The following is a 20,666-nucleotide window of genomic DNA, read 5'->3' on the forward strand; positions in this document are numbered from 1 at the left end:
TGCTGATTAGCTATTGATCATTAGCTGCAGGAATTATGTTCTAATACAGCCTCTCTCTGCTGGAAGTTAGGCTGTTGATATAAAATAATATTTGTTAGGATCAATACCCTAGAAATACAGCACTTTGCTACTGCTGCTTCTTCTCATTATCAGTCAGCATCTGTTCAGACTACTCACCAGATTGTTACATCACTATATATTAGTAGCAGCTCAAAAAACAATATAGTAATTTGTTATCCACTGATTCTGTTTCTCACAAATGTGGGCATAATTTTTTGGCCTGCTTTTGTAGGCATTCCTACATAGGAATGATGATAAAGTTCTTTTTTTCATACTGTTTTACGTACTTTTTAGCTGTTGTGCTAATACATAACTAGTTCAGTTAAGAAATACTTTCCTTATTTATTAATATTTTGAATAGTTTTCTGTTTAGGAACTTAATTTTTCATGTTAAGTTTGAAAACTGGAAGCTAATCTTGCTGGATGTATTCACACTCCTTCAAAATTAGTTCTCATCATCGTTTCTGTTTCTCAAACTTCTGCTTAATCTCTGCACTGTGGGTTGCCTTCCGTCTTTGTAAAGTTCAATTTTAGGTCTCTGGTCTCTGTTCTTGATGCTGTTGTTTTCTTCTGTGGATATGTCTTAAGGGTCCTCTGACCACTTTTTTGAGGACACATGTGGATGTATTATTGTGGATGAGAGTTGGGTTCTGTAGGTATCACTAGTGCGGATTAATGTACTGCAGCGGAAAGTATCAAAATGAAAACAGCGTCTAAACGATGGAAATAAATGACACTTGAATTACTGTACTTTAAAATAAACTTTCTTTTTCAAAGCTAATTTGATCTCTTCTACTAATTCTTTAGTCAGATAGGATTGCCTTAATTTACTTGGAGTCTGTAATTTAGATGGAAACACAATGCTAAGTAAGAACTGAAGAATTAGAAGATTCTTATATACCTCAGTAATATTTTTTAATCTGTACTAGGAACATGCATAGTTTTCACAAAGATATCAGATGTAACCAATCTCAATAAAACTTAATTCTTATAGGAGCAATAATCATCATATTCAGTCTATGAAATGTAATGAACTGGAAAATTTAGCATCCTATAACTGAGAATATTACATATATTCAAGGGGATGTTCTTCCCTGATTCCCAGATGCTGTAATCTCTCATTGTTCTTTTGCAGGAGCAGTGGAAGGAGGTCCATTAACTTTATTTTCACATGTGTTAGCCCTAATGCAGCATCCCAGTTTCTTTCCATGTGACTTGTGTCTGGCTTATCTTCTGCTTTTTTTTCTCACTGGACTGTCTTCCTTTGTTCACATTCCACATATACTTACAACTAAAATATTTTCTCTTTCCATACTTGGAACTGAGGACTTTTCTCCTTGAAGTTAAGTAAAATAGAGTTAGTGGGGGTTGATGCAATGACTTTAAGAGTGGGAAGTTATGATATCAATTCTAAAACAACGTGGTTTGAAAAATGGCAATATCAGTCTGTTCCCAGTGCACTGTTTGCACAGTTCATTTATAATATGTCAACATCATACACTGATTTTTTTAAAAAAATAATACAGTACTATGGCACAGTAGCAGTGCACAGCTCTGTAACATCTCCTGGCATGTGCAGATTTTTCAATTTAAGATAGGTATTGTTGATGATGTAGCTTGGTATATAATGTACTTTTCACCTTGAAATCAAAGCTTTCCTTTCTCTTTTAGAAAGGAAAGCTTTGCAGTAGCTTCACTATTAGCTGTGATAAATGAATGGATGGGATAAATAACATTAAGAAAAAAAAGCTAGTATGTTTCTGTCTTCCCCAGGCACATCCTTTCTGTTCTATGTTTATTTTCTTATTATCCAGGTATTCTTAGACTGTTAAAATAGTCTTGTACCTTTCCGTTCCTCTGTTTTTGATTTACATCTTCCCAGTATCTCACATGGCTTTGCAAAAAGGTCTTCTGTTTGGGAGCTGTGGAGGCTGCCACTGACACTAGCTAATGTTAGCCTAATGAGTGTGGTTTTGCAGACTTCATCTATAATCAGTGAGGAGAGAGCCAAAGTCTCCTTTAGGGGACAATTCAGAGACGATCTGACTTAAATGCTCATGTTTTAGCTTCAATAGGGTAAAGACAGACAAGGTTTTCAGGGAAAGAGCTTTTTGTTAGAGCAGTTGCTGTGATAGGAAAGGTCCTCAAACTAGCTTTGAAAATATCCTGTTAGTTATAGGCCTCTTACTGTGATTGCGTACGTTTGCAAATGCTGAAACTTGAAAATGCTTATTTCTTTTCTGATTTGACAGACAGTCTTGTGAACAGGTGACATCTGAGCAATAGGTCTTAAATGAGTATTTTGAAGTCAGCTTATTTCTGAAATTAGTTTAGTTTCTAGAAGCTGCATATTAATCAGTACCTCCCCAAAACTGCCATTGGCATCCTTTCCTAATATGTTCCTTATCTTGGTGGGTTTTTTTTTCCTTCCTCAGTTTATTGGCTTCTCTGACCTAAAGACACTTTTTTTTTTTTTTAAAAAACAACAACAACATTTCAGTAGAGCAGCATGTTGATTATGGGAGATAAATTTGCAAAACAGAAGTAATAGTCAAGTTTTCAAACGTATAGCCAATGCCAGTGTAACAGTCTTCAAGGGCTTTACTACTGCTTTTCATCTGTGATGGTAATATAAATAGCATCTATCCCTTTAAACTAGTTTCTCATACTAATAAAACCTGGTAGTTTAATAAACCTTAGGTAAGAACATAAAAATACCTGTTCTGAATCGGACAGCTGTTATATTTATTTGTATGAATAGGGAAAGTGGGAATGGTATGTTTTCCTAGTTTCTAGAAGTCTGACTGATGTTGAACTACTTGCACTTGAAACCCTTTATGAGATTTTTTTTTTTCTTATATTAATTTATCTGGCCACTTTTTCAGTTCTCTAAATCTTGGCATCCATAGGTCATGGTTACGAGATTTATAGTTGAATTATGTATACGTGTTGTTGCTTTATTTGAAATTTTCTGTTTCTAGGGTAACAGAACTGCTTGTAATATTTCAGTAGACACACCATGACTTCATATCACATAACTACCTTCCCCCCTCCCCCCGTTCCTTTTCCTTTCAGAATTTCTAAGGTTCTTCTTGGTTTTTGGTGCCCTGGAGCATGGAACTATGGTTTTTCAGAGATCTGTCTGCAATACCTGCAAACGTTTTCTTAAGTGACAAGATGCTGATTAGGCCTTACCATTCTGTACGTATGGTTAGAGAATGTCTCTTTCTCTTCTTTATCAACATTGAAGAAGCAATAAAGTGACATATGCAATTCAGTCATTATCAAGAGATATCTCTGCAACTCTTTGCATTCCAGCTGTTGTTGAATCTTTTGTTACCGGCTCAAATAACTGTGTATCATCCGCAGACTTTGGTGTCTTACTGTCTTTTCCAGATTGTACACAACAGTGTACAGTGTTCCCCAGTGTTGGTAACCTCTCTACTCTCTGGAAGTGACAGTGTGAAAGTCCTTTCCCTTGTATCCTGTCCTTATTCCTTTAGCCATTCAGGAGGACATTCCCTTTCATCTTCTAATGGTCCTTTTTTCTTTCACAGTCTTTAGCAAGTTATCTTATTAGAGGATGTAGGAAATCAGTCACACGTGAAACAGATGTGTCTCATACGGAATGATTCCTTGCAAGAATTGTAATAGATCTACAAGGCAGGACTTCTTTCCCCATTACATTATTCTGTTTTTATCTACTAATTTTTGTGAAATGAATTATTGTATTTATTTTTCTTATGTTCAGTTTAATGATCACATAGGAGACTTGCAACAATTTTTTACCAGTCCAGAACATCATGGGTAATACGAATGTCTTGTGAGAAATCTTACCCAATGTCATATTACATTCTGTAGCAGTAATATTTTCAGTTGCTTTCTTGATAAATCCTATCTTTGCAGTATAAAGAATTACAAACCGTATGTAAGCAGTCAAATTGTCTCGGGACTATGAATTCTTCTTAAACTACTTGTTGTTCCTGTTAGCCTGTAAGAAAGGATGACTTTAAACTGTTGGCCTATGAACCAAATGCAATAGGGTGAGTTGCCCTGAGCAGTTGTTGCATCTTTAATAAAGATTAAAATGAATTGGAAACATCTTGTCTGGCTGTAAAAATTCTCTGGTGATATTTTTACAGCAACGGTTTACAAAGAACAGACATTTAATTATGTATGTGAAGAAGTCTAAAGACTCAAAAAATCTGTTTTGCTCCACTGCAGAATTTTTGCCTTCCAGTAATTGTATTTTTTCGTTGTATTAAGAAAAAATGATTCAACTTTACTCCCTCTTCTGAGGTAATGCATGACTCCAGAGTATCAGACGTTTCATGTGTTTAATTTTAGAGAGAGATTATTTACTCATTCCTCACAGTTTAGATGTTTGAAATTTGCAACTAGAATGACCGTTTGTCCTCAGTGGAAACTTCTGACAAGTCTGTATTAAGTACAGGTGAGCAGGAATTTATCTAAAAGCTTTACTTTGAAGAAAACCAAATATTTTCATTATAGTATTTGAAGCATTTCTGTGATCTTAGGAATCTGTGTTCACCAAGCAGTTTTAAATTTGTGTTTTTATTTTGAGCCATCTCTCATGACTCAAAAATCAATTTTTTGGCTCACTGACTTTGGTAAACGATAACTGGATGGTTAGGATGGAGGACAAAGTAGTAAAAAGAAAAAAGTACCCGTAGAACTAGCCATGCAGTGATTTTAGGTGTAACAGCTTTTTGCTGCATATGACCTACTCCAAATAGATTTGTCTGCTGTAATCTCTTTCTGTGCTCGTGGTAGGCTCGAGGATTAGAGGAGGTTTAGTGAGGGTTACAAACCAAATTGAGCTGAGGGGTCTGATTTTTTTATTTTTTAATTTTTTTTCTTCGCTCCCAAACCTCCCCCAAACACATACATGCACATAAGTCAGCTTAGTTACACTGGCATCTTTGTGTAAAATCCTAGAGGCTTAAACTTATGTAGGTATTGAAGAGGATTTCCTTCAGCAAGAGAATAAATTATTTTGGGAGCTCTGGTTTCCCAATCTGCTTGGGTTCTTCCTCTGTTGGAAATCTGCCTTCTCACCAAGCCTGTGGAAATTCAGAAATTGACACCAATGGCTGCAAAGGGCTTTTGTTCGGTCTCATCTTGTGAGAGACACCTCTCACAGTTGTGTTTCTGCTTAGATTCAAAGGCTGCGGCTTGACACTATGGGGCTTATGAGTGAAATAATGGTAACCAACGGAGTTCTTAAAAGTATGTAGAAACTGAATTTTAGAAGTCTGCTGGTGTTGTCACTGTCTCTGTGTACTGGCAAAGCACTGATTTAAGTGTGACATTACTACGTTTGCCTGTGTTCAAACCCCTGGTTTTGGGAGTAGATTTTGCCTCAGGATCCTTGTCAAACTAGACCCTACGCTGCTGCTGTCATAACCAAGGGGAAATTTTGCTTTATGACAAAGACTTAGCAGTGCTAACATCACACTGGATACTGAATCAGCTACTGAAATTGTCATAGAACACAAGCATTTTTCTTAAAGATTGTCCTCAGGAAAAAAACTATCTTCCAGTACAGAAAGATGAGTTGCTTTCAACAGTGATGATGTCACTGAGCAAGCTTTCCTTAATGGAAGGGAGTGTAAAATCATTTAGTCTTTACAGGGTGAAATCAAGACCTAATTTATCTTGAAATGCAACAAGCAGATTGTGGAACACAGGTACAATCCCTTTCTGATCAGAAATCCTACCAAGAAACTATTTGCTAAGCTTCACAATTGCTGACATTTTCAAGTAGTTTTCAGATATTGATCTGCTGAACAGATAATACATGATATTGATAAAATCCCCATTTCAAAGTAATAGAAGAGTATATAAAAACCAATAAAGAAAGTGTGCATGCTTAAGAGAATGCAGCATTGAAGGCTGCATTGAAAAGCAGAATTGAAGGCATGTTTGGCTTCCAAGTACCGTTTGTGTTTCTAAAAACTCCTGAGAAATCCTAGCAGGGCTTTCAGCTTGTGAGCAAGGGATGTGGCTCCAGCTGGTGCTGTGGAAATCGTTTCAGCTCTGTGTGAGCGGGGAGGTGCATTAGCCTTCAGATTCTGCCTTCTCTAGAGGCTCTGCAAGGCCCCGGGGGTTGCGGTGGCAAGCGGAGCTGAGGAGGATTCTGCAGGTGTCACCATGCTCAGCGCAGGGACAAGCCACAGCCTTTGTACCAGCGGATGGTTCAAGCCGATTCCCGTGGTTTAAAGTTGGCTGTTAAGGCTTTTACAAAGTCCCACATGACTGGGGGTAGTCACCCCCCCACGTGCACACCTCAAGGTTGAAAACTGGTGCAAGAATGGTATTTCTCTTTTTCAGAAAGGGTTAAGAAACAGTCTTGCTGAACTGTTATCAACGTGATTTTATATAATGAACCATAATCAGAAATAGTATGCAAGGCTGATTAAGGCTGTTGATGCAGTGAAACAGGAATACGCCCACACATGTACTTTCTGTAGGTAATTTGCTTTTGAAGGTTTAGTATTGGAATCTAAATGATTACAAATCTGTTTTCATTTTATAAAATGTTTTGCATGCATGTAAACCAGGAACAGATGTAGATAGTTCCTTTTACTGACCATAGCCAGGGGAAAAAAAAATCACATAAGGCAAAAAGGCTTTTTGCATTGTACTTCCTTAGTTTTGCATGCCAAAACCTCAAGTAGACACATTGGACTATGTATCTTTGGGATTCAGTTAGAAAGAGGTAGGTTTATTTTTCTTGTTTCTGCCAGATACTGTAGCCCAACTTACAGAAAAGACAATAATAAATCTTCTAAAGAATAAATTCACTGGTCTTGGGCTGAAGGGCAGTTGGTAAGACATCTATGGTGGTGTGAAACCTGAGGTATACCTGCATGGACAAGTGGGCAGGTCAGACATTTAAGCTTTGAGATAACTAGCAGCATTCAACCATCCATGTAAATTTGCCTCTTCTGTTTAAAGATGTCTGGATGAAGTGCCAGTACTGCTGGCATATGTGTGCTTGTAATAGACTGATTCTTATTTAAATTGCAAAGTGTGTTTTTTAGGTGTCAGTGCCACCTTGCTTGCTCTTTTCAGTTTGTATCCTGCTTTGCCAGCTTGACAGTCTGGATTCGTGACCAGAATTACTTATGTTGCTTCTCCCTGGTATTACAGTTTGGTGTAGGTTGCCTTACACAATGGGTTGTGACCAGTTTTCACAATCACTCCATAAGAACTGATGTATATGGTCAGCTAGGTATTATTTTCTCTTTGTAGTTACTGGAGATAACTCTGTGCCTTCACAGGGTGACTCGTATAGCTATCTTAAAAAATTAGGTACTATTCTATTTGGATGTTTTCAATTGCTTTTACTACATAGTGGATGTTAGGACTATAGAACGTAACACACTTACATCATGAAACCAAAGGGTGTCATCTACCTGTTGGTCACTGCTGAGATATCTACACAAGAGAGAATTTCTAAATAATGAAAATCTCTTTCTTGGTTTTCCAGAAGTAAAGAGTTCTTCCTCTGTTTAAGTCTTTTGAAATCCAACCTGAACACCCACTCGTACTGCAGTGCTCACAGGAAATGAATCAACCAAAATATTTATAACTAGCTTTTATTTTCTAAACAATACATGTTGCAATTATGCAGCATGCAGATTTCTGCTGAGTAACTACATATTTTGGCAGGTAACTTTTTTCTCTTTCCACACTGTTTTATTCACCCTTATTAGGACTTGAAACATTTTAGATGTAGAATAATAATTTCCGTACAACCAGTCTGTCTTTTGTTTTGTATTCTTGTGTACATTCCCATATGCAAAAGGAGGGTCCTTTTGGAATATTCATTCATTTAGTAAAGTACAAAGCTTGTGTAGTTGTACTCTGTTCCCTGCTAGGTTTTTAGAGCTGTTTACTGGTTTAGCCATCAGTTTTTTGCATTTCACATTGGAAGCTTCAGACATCTCTTTCAGTTTTTAAGGTGATATCATTAATGAATGTAACACTCATTTTTATCACCAGATGCCTAGGACTCAGAAATTAATTTCAGTTGTGTAAGGATCCCATTCATATTTTTCAATAGATTTTCATACCCCAAAAATTGGTGAAGGCTTGCTTAAAATAATGTTTCTTTTAGCCTTAATTTTAAAGGGCGTTGCAAGTATATACAGGAAAACTAACTAGAAAAGCTATAGAGTCCTATGTGGAAGCTGAGCTGTCTATTCCTTTGTAGCCATAAAGATGGCATTTTGGGAAATAAATGTGAAATACATGTGGTTGTCAAAGGACAAAAAGCTCTTTTTATGTGTTTTCTCAAAAATAGCCAAGTGAATTATCCCCATGACTCTCTGATGTCATGCCTGCTTATGTTATATAAGAGTTGGAAGCCTAAAACCTTTTTTTTTTTCTGGTGGATTTATGGTGCCTCGTAAGATCAGATGTACACAACATGTGTGTCAAACAGTAACCTAAGTTGGTTTTCCTTTTTGGTCTGTGGGATGATCCCCATGAATGAAAATAAACATAGTAAATAAATGTGTTCTTTGGACAAAGATCATGACCTTTTTAGTTGAGGAATAGCCATTCTATTGGAGGACTGAGAGGGGTTGCCATAAGCACCGCATAAAGAATACGTAGTGACTTACTGAATCAGTTGCCATGCCTTCTACGTGAACAATTTAATTGTCTGAAGACCAATGTTATTTCATCTGCTTATAGTTTTTATTTGTACGTGTGCATAAAGTATGCTTCAGGAAACACAAAACGTGGTTCCAGAAAGAAGAACGTACCCAATGTTCAGTTTCCCCCTTTGGGGTGGAGTATATTGGAGAAATTCAGCATATAGTAATCCATCAACGTCAGTAAAATACTGGTCTAGATGTTTACTGGTGGTAGTGATTTAGAATCCTTTGCAAATTAATACATAACTAACTTTGAAGCCTCTTCCAATGAAAGGACACCAGGGTCTGGCTTATAAATGGGATTGCCTGTCTGTGAGTTGAATGTTTGCAGGCAAAGTACGAAGCTGATGGTCTTAGAGAAAAAAGAAAAGAATGGAAAACATGAGAAATTGAAGAGTTGCTGAAGTTATTCTTGCTTTCATATAAAATCTGTTGCTTACTAATTTTTGTAGTATCTAAATAAGAACATATTTATAACTTTTCTTTTCTTTAAACCCTTTCTTTTACCCTACTTTATTATTAAGGAGGTTTTATTTCTTTTGATTTTTTTATTCTATGCTTTTAAATTGAGTTTTTTTACACTGATATACCAGTATTCTTTTGAGGGCTTAAAAGTATAGTAATACAAAACTTGTCACTTTAAAAAAGTAAATTGGCATTTTGTTGGAAAGAATATTACTGAGTTTTCAGGGTTTTTTCCAAAAGGATTTATAGTGGAAGGCTGTGGAGGGTGCAGCTGAGTGCATTTCAATTTGAATGTTCCATTTGCCCACAGTCGTTAAAAAAAAAAAAGTACAAAATATTGTCCAAGTTTTGCTTGCAAGTCTGAGGTTTTTAATTGACTTCTTTTCTCAGTGTTGCAGTCTATGGAAGCGGAAGCTGCTGTACTTCTTGCAAGGATTATTTGAGGATTACATGCTTCCCTATATGCTCAGGCCTGTGAACTGTTAAAAAGTTCTCTCTCTTACTCTCTGTAGCCCTTTTATGACTTCATAGTCTGGACTATCATTTTCAGTATCTTTAGTTTTATGCTGTCTTTACTTGACCAAAGTTTGAATAATCTCAATACCTAATACGTTTCTGTTGTGGAGCCTCCTACACTTTTTTTCTATAGTATACTCAAACTTGCTTTTGAGAGATAGCATTAACATCTCGTGTGTAAATATATGTAGATACAAGTATACAAAAATATGCTTGGTATGTGTACCTATACACAAAAGCAAAACACCTTTTTTTTAGGAGAAAATAACTTTGTGTATGCTATCCAGTTAGATAGACCAATGGACATCTTTAATAGGTTGTATAGGGAGGCATTTTTTTGTCTGTCTGCTTTCAAAATATTGTATTTCAAGGGTAGTTTGAACTTGTTTTTCACTTTACAAACGTAGCGCTTGATTTTATCTATGTAACTTCGAGTTGCTTTCTGTTGTTTTTACTAATATGCATGAACTCATGAACTGTAATAGACTCGTTCGTGTTTTCAGACCAGTAGATAAGGATGCAAATTCATTGAATAGCTATTAGTTATTTGGAAGCTTGAAAAAAACCATTGTTTGCTTGATGAGGTGCTCAGCTGTGTCTTTTGAGTGGCTTTTGTTGAGGGAGGAAAGTAAGGTCTGAAATTCAAATTGACGATGTCGGTGTTGAGGGCCGCTGTGTGGCAGAAGGGTCCCTGGGTTGAGGAGGAAGGATTGTAGAGGGCAAGAGCTGAGGGTGCTAAGCAGCCGGGCTTAGAGCGAAAAGACAGTATGTGACTGGTGCTGAGGCCGCCTGGGGCACAGGTGAAGGAGTGATGGTCATGCAGGAATTGGGACCACCTCATGTGGACATCAGGTAATAATCTCCCTGCTCCTAATTCTCGTCTCCAGTGTTGCAGCAGCACTTGGAGCAGGACAAAGCAATAGCAAAAAGGAAAGCAGGAGCAATAGTTGCAGGAACATGTTCCAGGAATGTGTGTGAATATGAAACGCTCTCTAGAAGGTTAATAAGGGGGTTGCTGGGAATAAAGCCTATTAATTTTAGGTAAAACTTAACTTTCACTTCTGAAAAGCTGCATTTGTTTCTCCCTTAAACGTATGACTCTGTGATCAATCAGGCTATGGAGAAACAGTACTCTGTGGAGTTTTGGGAGCTCGATGACTTTCATGAAGGCAGCAGAACAGCTCCTTGTAATTCTTTTGCCAAATCATGAGTTTAGGGGCAAGCAACTGCAGTGATAGAGCAAAGGAATAAAATGGTGTTGGGAAAAATATTGTAAATGCTACCAAAATGATGGGTTTATATCTTTTAATAATCCTATTATAAAATTAGTGACACAGTCTAACACCTGGCATTAGAAAAATTAACTTTGAGTTGCACTCCGAACTACTTACAAGCAACAGGAAGTTTAGAGGTATTAGGTTAAACACCCTCTTTGCCCCTCTTCCGGACCGAGGTCTCTCCCTCAACTTTGATGTTAGTGGGATGTCATGAGACGTGTGGTGATGACTGCCAGCGCTAGCGCACCAAGTGTGGCCGACAGGAACGTAGCACAGAGACCACAGGTCTCTGCAGCACAGAGACCACAGCCTGAGCTCTGTCTTTGGGTTGGTACCGAAGTTGTGCTGGAGACAAACTCGTGACCAGGTTGGAGGAGGAGGGTGGCATACGAGCCTTTCTGCTATGGAAGTATGAGCAAGGATGCAAACTTCAGGCAAGTGCATCCGTGGTGCTTACTGTAACGTACGGCAGTTAGGCTGAACTATACCCATACCAGCAAGTATTGGCCCATTTCCTTTGGGGTTTGTTTCTTTTTTTGTTGGGTTTTGGACGTTTTTTTTGTGTTTGGTTTTGCTTTGTGACTATTTGTAGGTCAGAGTCTCACAGTATCAGAAGTTAGTCAATGATTAATTTGGGCGCTTTGCAGATAAGTAACTTTTACAAGAGTCCACACACTGCAGAGAGCAGTCTGTCTCTGGAACCATTACTCAGGGATGTAATATATCAACAGCTAGAAACTCAAAAAGAAACACAGAAGAGAAACATCTCTTAAAAAAGGAACGGGATGGGGGGGTGTAAGTGGAACTCCCTTTTGTAGTTGCTAAAATTTTTTTCTCTTGAGAGATGGTATCTGGGACCTAAAATATTTTGCTCTTGTGTTTTGGCACTGGTTTACAGTTGCTTCCTAGAGAGCAAGTGCTGCTATCAAAAATAAACTATTGCTGTTAACAATCTCTTTCCAGGAAGAGACTACAGTATAATGTACAGTAAGACTTGTCAGCGTATTTTTTTTAGATCCTGTAAGTTAGCTTCCAGGAAAGGGATTCTGCATTTAATTAACTAAATGAGTGACACTGGTACCAAAATGGAACGTGAGTGTTGAAGTGGGAATGACCACATGCGGTACCTTTTTCTCTCTCTCCCTCTCTGCGTCAGTTTAAAGGGATTTTAAAGGGTTTGCTTCAACAATTACTTATACATTTGAGTGTTGTGATATCGTTGTTTTGGCTAATGGTTACAAAATTGATATGAAAAAAGAAGACGTAATTCTGGTTTGAGATATTCAAGTGTTTACATGGAGAGTAACAAGTAGGAGAACATAATGGAGCAAAAAGTGCTGAAATGCACAGGTAGGGGATTACTGTCCCCTGCGTTCCTATATCTGTCTCAATTTGGTAGCTTTTGTTATGCTTAATTTACCATCCTGTTATGTCATGACCATTTTACCACTGACTGCAAGCAAGTATGATTATTGAATGTGAGTGACTTCATGGTCTTCTGCACAGGGAGGCCAGCGGGTTCGCTGTGCTCTGAGCCGACCGACAGTTTACAACCGTGGTTAGCAGGGCTCGAAACCTGAGCGAGCAAATTCTGCTGAGTGCCGCAGCGCGTGAGCTCAACCCCGGCACCCTTCTCTAGTGACCGCACGCCCTCCGGTTGTTTCACCATGTGGCAGAGGAAGCTTGTGTTTGCCTGTAGAAAGGCATTACTGCAAGCGTGCAGAAACCGATGGTAGTAATTCAATGTAACCTTGCCTAAGTTCATATATTTTAATGCGAGCTACTTCAGCAGAGAATGAAGTTAAGAATAAAGCACTATTAAATAAAGTACTAAAAAAACCCTCCAAAATTAAAAATTGCAGTTGATCCTTGTGTACATGGCAACAGATGGCACTCTGTTTCCTTAGATTCTCTTCTGAGGGTTAGGGAGCGAGGAAACGTTCAGAGAAATAAAGGCAGAAACACAGGCTTGCTTACATGTAGATCAGAGGCAAATTTTGCAGATAACATAAATTGGGGAGGTGGGGGGAGGAGAAGGAAAAGCTATTGGGAATCATCTCTCATCCTGTGCAGAGCTGGCAATTGTCACATTCAGTTAACACAAAACCAGCTATTCCTCTAAGTGTGACAAAAATAAAACTGATAAGGTAGTAAAATCCAAAAACACTATTCTTCAAATAGCCTTTCAGTTGATAAAAACTTGCTCTGAAAGATGAACCTTCAATTATAATGATGAAAGTAATCCTGGGAAGAAAAGGATAAAGTTAATAATAGGTAACCACATAAAGCCAAGTATTTCTAAAGATTAAATTGAATTTTTATCCTCCGAGGAATTAATTTTATGAAATTAGACATTATTTTGTGCATATAATGACTTAATTGGCTGATAAATGAATATTCCTCCCCCGGGATTTGATCTGTGTTATAATTCAGGTAAGAATATACGCCACAAATAGGTAAAGCTTTCATACATAAAATATTTTTCATTGTTGTCATTTATTTTTCTGGTTTCAGAGGAGCTACTAGTTTTCAGGTTTTATAGCAATGCCAGTTCTTTTCCCGGTAAAAGTTAACAAAGGTTACTGTTGCTAACGTGTGTTTGTTGCAGAGTTTCCTAGTTGGCTAAACTTCAGTAAACCCTGTGGAATAGAGATGATTTAATTTACATTTTTAAAAAATACTTGCTGTAAAATGCTGTTACACCTATAAATGCTATTAATTGCTCCTTATCCTATGGTTTTCAGTATTTTAAAATATCCCTGGTAATATGTTGCATTTATGACCATGTACTGTATTATATTGTTTTGACTGGGAGGTTGGAGAGAGGGGTTATGGAGGCTTGGCAAAAGTGAGAGTTTTCTAGAATTTGAAAACTGGTTCCCTCATTCCCAAATTTTTAATTATAAAATGACACTTTCTAATGAGGGCTGATGGTGAAATATGAAGTCTTGCCTCTGGAATATTATGCATCATAAATAATTTGGTGCCCCCAAATCAATCTCTGTCAACATCCGAGTATTAGGATCATTAGCATCTGTGATCCCACATTCTGAAGTCTCAGCATGTTCCCAGCAGATAAGAGTAATTATTAAATCCTTCAAGTAAGACTCGGTTGTGGGTGAAGTTACTACTTTGTAAGGAAAACCAGCATGATCTCACATAAACTAAATCCAGGAAAAACTGGAATAGGAGGTCTGTGAATTTTGATGCATCAGGCTCGATCTCCTTTTTTCCATTCATCTGGACAAGTAGATGTCGAATTATCTTATTTGGCTACCTGAATCCAAGGTAAAGACTGATTAGTGTGCTGTAGTTGGGCTTCTTTACCATCCTGAGCTGATTTGAGTGAGACACTTCTCTATCACTGCTTATATTTGCTTCTTTGTATTCCAAAGGCCTCTGAATGAAATATTGGCTGGTAGGTCTCTGTGATTTTCCTGGTGGCTAACTTCAATCATAAGGAATAATAAATCAAGATCTGTTGACTTACCTGACTTTTCAGAATGATGTAGGACTGCAAAACTGTCTTGGGATTGATCTACAAGGACCTTTTAGTTTGAACAGAATGGTCCTTTGTCCTATGGCTGGAACCCCAGTTTTGGTGGAGGGAGCAAAGTTGATGAGAGAGGTATAAATAGAAAGGGAAAGAATGAAAACAGATTTGTTTATCCTCAATTTAAAATGAGCTACACATGCAAAGTACTCCGGTACTGGTGAAAAATAACAAATAAACTTTGTCCTAAGAATGTGAGGCCTATTTTGAACAGATACTTGGCTTGCTTTACTAGTTAGTGCATTCAATCTGATAAGCAGATCATTAATTTTCCAAGCTTGATCTCTTAACTGGTTTTTAATTGATATATTCACTACTAAATTTAAATGTACCTCTTTTAGAAGTTTTTGCATGTGGTTTTCATTTACGCCTTTTTATATGTATGAGTTCATCTGAGTATTTTGTTGGCTTCTTCTGTAAGTTCAGATGAATTGGAGAAGCATAAGTTTCTTTGCTTATGCTGGTTTGTCCTCAGCATAGTCTGTTCGTATAGATATTCATAGCTCTACCTTGAATTATTATTTTTTTTATATTGAAATAGTAACAAAATTGGAATTGTTGCTCTTCACAATTACCGCTGTCATCTTTAGAAGTAGGTACTATACTGCCTATTTTGTAGTTGTACCTAATTTTAATATACTACATATTTTGTGTTAGCAGTTGTGCTACTTAGTATTTAACTTTCTGCAGGTTTTACAGTTCTTAATATCATCTGGTTATTGGTAACTGTTGGTCATTTAAATCAACTATGATTCACCTTGTCTTTGATGCTGTCATGTTTTGCAAGTAATGAATATGAGAGAAAATGTTAAAGTGCAGATTGCCATTATTATTTCTTTTCTATGAAGTCCAGTGACCGGCAAACTCAGGACCTATACTTTTGGAGTTTTTAATGTTATTAAATATAATACTCTCACTTTATTTTTGGTTCAAGGTAATCAAGCATTTTAGATAAGACTGTCGGGTCTCCAATTAGACAGGGGGATAGGAAAGGCTAGGGAAACAACAACAGACAGGTAGTTACAGTCTCCAAAACAATGGACTTATGTGACTTATTTCATATAAAAATAGACACAAGCAAAGGTGGAATTCAGTTCTTCAGAGTATGGTATCAACTATAACCTTAAACATTTATTGCTTGTATTCCAGCTGCTACAGCAGATGAAAAAGGACGGTTGCAAAAACCTGTAGAACATGAAACAGCTGGTCCCCAAAGTGAGACATCCTTAATGCTGAGTCAGGAACAGAGAAAGTACTTCCTTTGAAAAATGTACTGTGTTGTCGTGTAACTAATGACTGTACCGTACATATAACAGGTCAAGAATAAATTCCACAGAGTACTTATTTTCTTATATATGATTATATGGCTATATATCTTTATTTAGGATGGTTGTCCCTGAAATTATTAAAGATAAAAAAAAGTAACTGGGGGGAGGCAGGACAGGACACAACACCTGGGTAGCTTATATGGTTAACTCCAGGCTTGAGAATTTTTTAGGGCTACTGCATGGACTTCTGCCCTTAAGTTAATGAGAAACTTGTACTAGTAGGTTATCTGTTTCTGTAAGGACCAGCACTTGAGGGGGAGGCGATGTATACTTTTCTTTCAGAGATATTGATGGGGAAAGAGGAAGAGTGAAGGGCAGAAATCTTTTCATTGCAGGCTATGAGGAGTGTGTGGTAGCGGTCACTTGTACTTCTGCTTGTTTTGTGTTCCACCCTCAGCTGGACTCTTCCTTTACTAACCCTTTTAGCCTGTCGTCTTCCTGCCTTTAAATCCTTATCAGTTTTTATTCTATTTTACTTCCATTCTCCCTATAAAAGCAAGTCGATATAGTTCTTTAGAAAGGGCTATGCAATGTTCCCATTTCATAGAGTTTATTGCATAAACCATACTTGCTATGATGCCGTTGAAAAGCACAAGACAGAACATTAGGTTATACGATGGCGCACAGTGTTGGCATTTTTCCTTCCTTGATGTGATTCGTCCATGAAGTTGTTTCACCAGCTTGATCAGCTCTTAAACTGGAGAGCATTTGAAATTTGTAAAAAGTTACAGCTGAAAACTGAGTAGTTTTGCAACAGCTGCATGGATAGACTGCCTTTCTAAAGTTATTCTAATTACATGGGTAGAAAAAAAATATTGTTTCAGCAGTACCATTGTAGCAGAACTAGAAGGAAAGTAACTGTGCTTAGTAAATAGCTGTGCAAATACAATAATACCCTAGATCACTTGCACCGCTCTTGTTGTATGTGATGCATTCAACTTGCATTTTTAAGTTTTCCTTATGTGTTCAGCTTTATATAAATAGCAGCTATTTCAAAGAGGTGCTGTCTATGGCAAGTGAAGTTAAAACATGTTGCCTTTGGAGGCAGAAAGTGCCCTGGCTTAATATTTAATTAGTGTGGAGCAAAGTACTCCATAGTTTTGAGAAGAGACTACAGAAAGTACTAGTTTCCCTGGAAGCATCAGAAAGCCTTGATTCCTAAACAATACTCTATTGTCAACACGATGCTGGTTCAGCAGCATCTCTCTGCACACATTTGGCAAATATTTAAAGGCCACATTTTGTGTAATTGGTTCAGCCTTTGAAAATTATTAACTTCTTTGTGTTAAAGGATGTACACAGCAATGCAAGATTCTATCTTGACAGTCTCACGCTTTTGTCTTCTACCAGCAAGGAATGTTTTGTGGATTATTTTTTTTTAGCTTCTCAAAGAGTAGTATACTAACTGCTTTGGTAATCACTTCGGTACTGATGAGGTATGGGAAAGCATTTAATTTCCATGGCTTTGTAAAGCTGGATCATACAGGAGCTGTGGCAGACAGTGTTTTGTTAGCCAGGGAAGTAAATGGAACTTTTTGTCTCAAGTTATTTGAAAGTATGTGTTTATACATGTTGTGAAATCTGGGCAGAGGGAATACGTACTTTCTGGACTATCCATCTAATCTGCAAATAAGACTGTGCAAAACACAGAATAAATGTTACTGACAGCCATTCTCTCTATTATAATTTTGTAATCTTTTTGCTAATTAACTTCCTTCCTTTTTTTGTTAGCATATCATAGTTATTTACAGTAATGGAGAAGTTGAATAGACATTGTTAATACCTAATTGCAACCAAGGATGTATGACCTTTAAATGGTAAATTCTTTAAAGCGTTTATAAACAAAATTTGGAGTCCTCATCTGGCTCCTCTATAGTTTCTACAGGAAATGTATGCTGTATGTGTCCTTCAGCTGAGGAAATTAGCTCCCTACTTACCTTTTGTAAAACTGTCCACTAACCTAACTAAAAAGTATTTTTTCAGAAGGCAAACCAACAATACCTAGAAAACTCTTCAGCACCATATAACACAGCTCTGCATTTTTGAGATGATGATCGACAAGATTTAAAAGCACGTTTGTTAGAAATATTAGTTCTGTGTAATTATTACTTTGATAGGTTCAGTTACAAAAAAATATATATGAAATGATTAATGCTTTTATCTCCCTCTTTCTCTTCTAGGCTTAAAAGAAGCATAAGCGATTGGATTACAACTCTGACATTTTGGAGCACAAGTGATGTTAAAACAATTTGAATGTATTGGAGCATGGCAGCTACTTAAAATGCAAAAGTTAAAGGAAATTATTGCTTATCAAAACCTACTGAATATCTGAATTTTCTAGACATCCTGCATTTAACTGTGTCCTTAAATGTCCATGATCAAGATCTCATGCAACCATTGTATATTTTGGAGACTATTCTCCAAAAGAGAACTGTGCATTTAAAAAGCAGAAATGAGTGTGTTTTCTCTTGGAACTTACTAAGGTCGAACATACTGAAAGATCATGACCAGCTTGAAGCGGTCCCAGACCGAAAGGGCTGTTGCCACTGGGGTATCAGTCGGAACAGATGGCACCTCAAAAGTCCACTCGGATGACTTTTATATGAGGCGATTTAGGTCACAGAACGGCAGCTTAGGATCTGCAGTCATGGCGCCAGTTGGACCTCCTCGGAATGAAAGTTCCCATCATGTTACCTCTACCCCTGGAGTCCCTAAAATGGGGGTCAGGGCAAGGATTGCCGATTGGCCCCCAAGGAAGGAGAACATCAAGGAAGCAAGCAGATCTAGTCAAGATATTGAAACATCAAGTTGCCTTGACAGCATGTCTTCTAAAAGCAGTCCTGGGAGTCAGGGAAGCTCTGTTAACCTGAATGCTAGTGATTCCGTCATGTTAAAGAGCATCCAGAGCACACTTAAAAACAAGACCAGACAATCTGAGAATCTAGACTCCAGGTTTCTTACACCTGATGTCTATCCCAGTTCCCCAAGGAAAGCTCTTCGCAGAATAAGACAGCGCAGCAACAGTGACATTACCATAAGTGAGCTTGATGTGGATAGTTTTGATGAATGTATTTCACCCACTTTTAAATCTGGACCGTCTCTGCACAGGGAGTATGGCAGCACATCTTCCATAGATAAGCAGGGAACTTCAGGGGAAAGTTTTTTTGACTTACTGAAGGGCTATAAAGATGAAAAATCTGATCAGAGAAGCCCAGCCACATCTAAGCTCAGTGAACTCCTGATTGCCAGTGGAAGCAAGGGTTCAGAATTCTCTCTAGATGTGATAGATGGACCTATTACTCAAAGGGAAAACCTGAGACTCTTTAAGGAAAGGGAGAAGCCACTCAAGAGGCGCTCAAAATCAGAGACGGGAGATTCGTCCATTTTTCGTAAGCTGCGCAATGCCAAAGGTGAAGGGGAGCTTGGGAAGTCTTCAGATCTTGAAGATAACAGGTCAGAAGATAGTGTCAAGCCTTGGACTTGCCCAAAGTGTTTTGCTCATTATGATGTACAGAGTATTTTATTTGATTTAAATGAAGCAGCAATCAACAGGCATAATGTCATTAAAAGAAGGAACACAACCACAGGTGCATCTGCTGCTGCTGTCGCATCACTTGTCTCTGGCCCCTTGTCGCATTCTGCAAGTTTCAATTCTCCAATGGGCAGCACTGAAGACCTGAATTCAAAAGGAAGTCTCAATATGGACCAGGGGGATGATAAAAGCAATGAACTTGTGATGAGTTGTCCTTATTTTCGTAATGAAATTGGTGGGGAAGGGGAGAGGAAGATCAGCCTTTCCAAATCTAATTCAGGTTCCTTCAGTGGATGTGAAAGTGCCTCGTTTGAGTCGACTCTCAGTTCTCATTGCACAAATGCTGGAGTAGCAGTTCTGGAAGTTCCCAAGGAGAATCTGATTTTACATCTGGACAGAGTGAAAAGATACATTGTTGAACATGTAGACCTTGGTGCATATTACTATCGAAAATTCTTCTATCAGAAAGGTAGGTAAATTTTATTTCTCCTTGTGTTTTAGTAATGATTTTTTTGTTTTACCAACATACAAAATTCAGCTGATGTATAGTAGCATTTGCAAGAATTATGTATTTTTTTTAATCATCAGTGCTTAAACATGGTAGATTTTACCAATCAGTACATGCTATGTCTAATGGTCTCTTGCAGTGTTGGAGTAAAAAGTTGTTGATGATTTTAGTACTGTTATACATAACAGTTAGCAGTGGCTACAAATCATAAATGTCTTGAGACACAGCTTTGGTGTCCATGGGAGTGAGGGGGAGGCTGGCATTTGAAAGATTGAAAAAAGGAAATAAAATCTTAAAATATGAGAACTTTCTTCCCTCCACATCAAGACTTGATGTGCTGAGGATTTAATGCAATGTGCAGCTTGGAAAGTTAGCATTTACAATAATCTTTGGACATTTTAGTATCTTAATCATTCATTTCAAAACGGGGTGGGGGTGTACTTATTTTAAGTCAATAATATCATATAAATAAAGATGAAAATCTGTCTTCCTCACTATTTTCATTATAACCATCATTCTAGAAAGAAATGTCTGATTTGTTGGATTCTGCAGAAAGAAACTGTCACTATATACATAACTATACACACACACATATACGTTGCAATTACAACAGTGTATCTGGAAAACCAGAATACAGTTCTCTTATTACATGGTTCTACTGAAACCAAGGATTATAATTTGCATTGGAGGTATGCAGGAAAAAAACAAACAGCCATACGCACACAAAAAAACCCAAT

General features: G+C 37.5%; 1 protein-coding gene across 18 annotated transcripts in view; it reads left to right on the plus strand.

Annotated features, from left to right (window-relative positions):
* SIPA1L1 (signal induced proliferation associated 1 like 1) overlaps positions 1 to 20,666 on the plus strand; it is a 219,345-nt gene that overhangs the window by 123,732 nt on the left and 74,947 nt on the right. For 16 of the 18 annotated variants that reach the window (XM_054197962.1, XM_054197973.1, XM_054197972.1 and 13 more), the window contains one exon: positions 18,070 to 19,890. In XM_054197962.1, coding sequence (XP_054053937.1) covers positions 18,393 to 19,890 — 1,498 coding nt within the window. In that variant the 5' untranslated portion in view covers positions 18,070 to 18,392. Of the gene's footprint in view, positions 1 to 11,595; positions 11,804 to 16,634; positions 17,326 to 18,069; positions 19,891 to 20,666 lie in introns of those variants that run through there. The other 2 variants (XM_054197977.1, XM_054197976.1) reach the window with 2 other exon arrangements.

This window comes from Rissa tridactyla, chromosome 4 (genome assembly GCF_028500815.1).
Source record: "Rissa tridactyla isolate bRisTri1 chromosome 4, bRisTri1.patW.cur.20221130, whole genome shotgun sequence".
In the NCBI taxonomy this organism is placed as follows: Eukaryota; Metazoa; Chordata; class Aves; order Charadriiformes; family Laridae; genus Rissa; species Rissa tridactyla.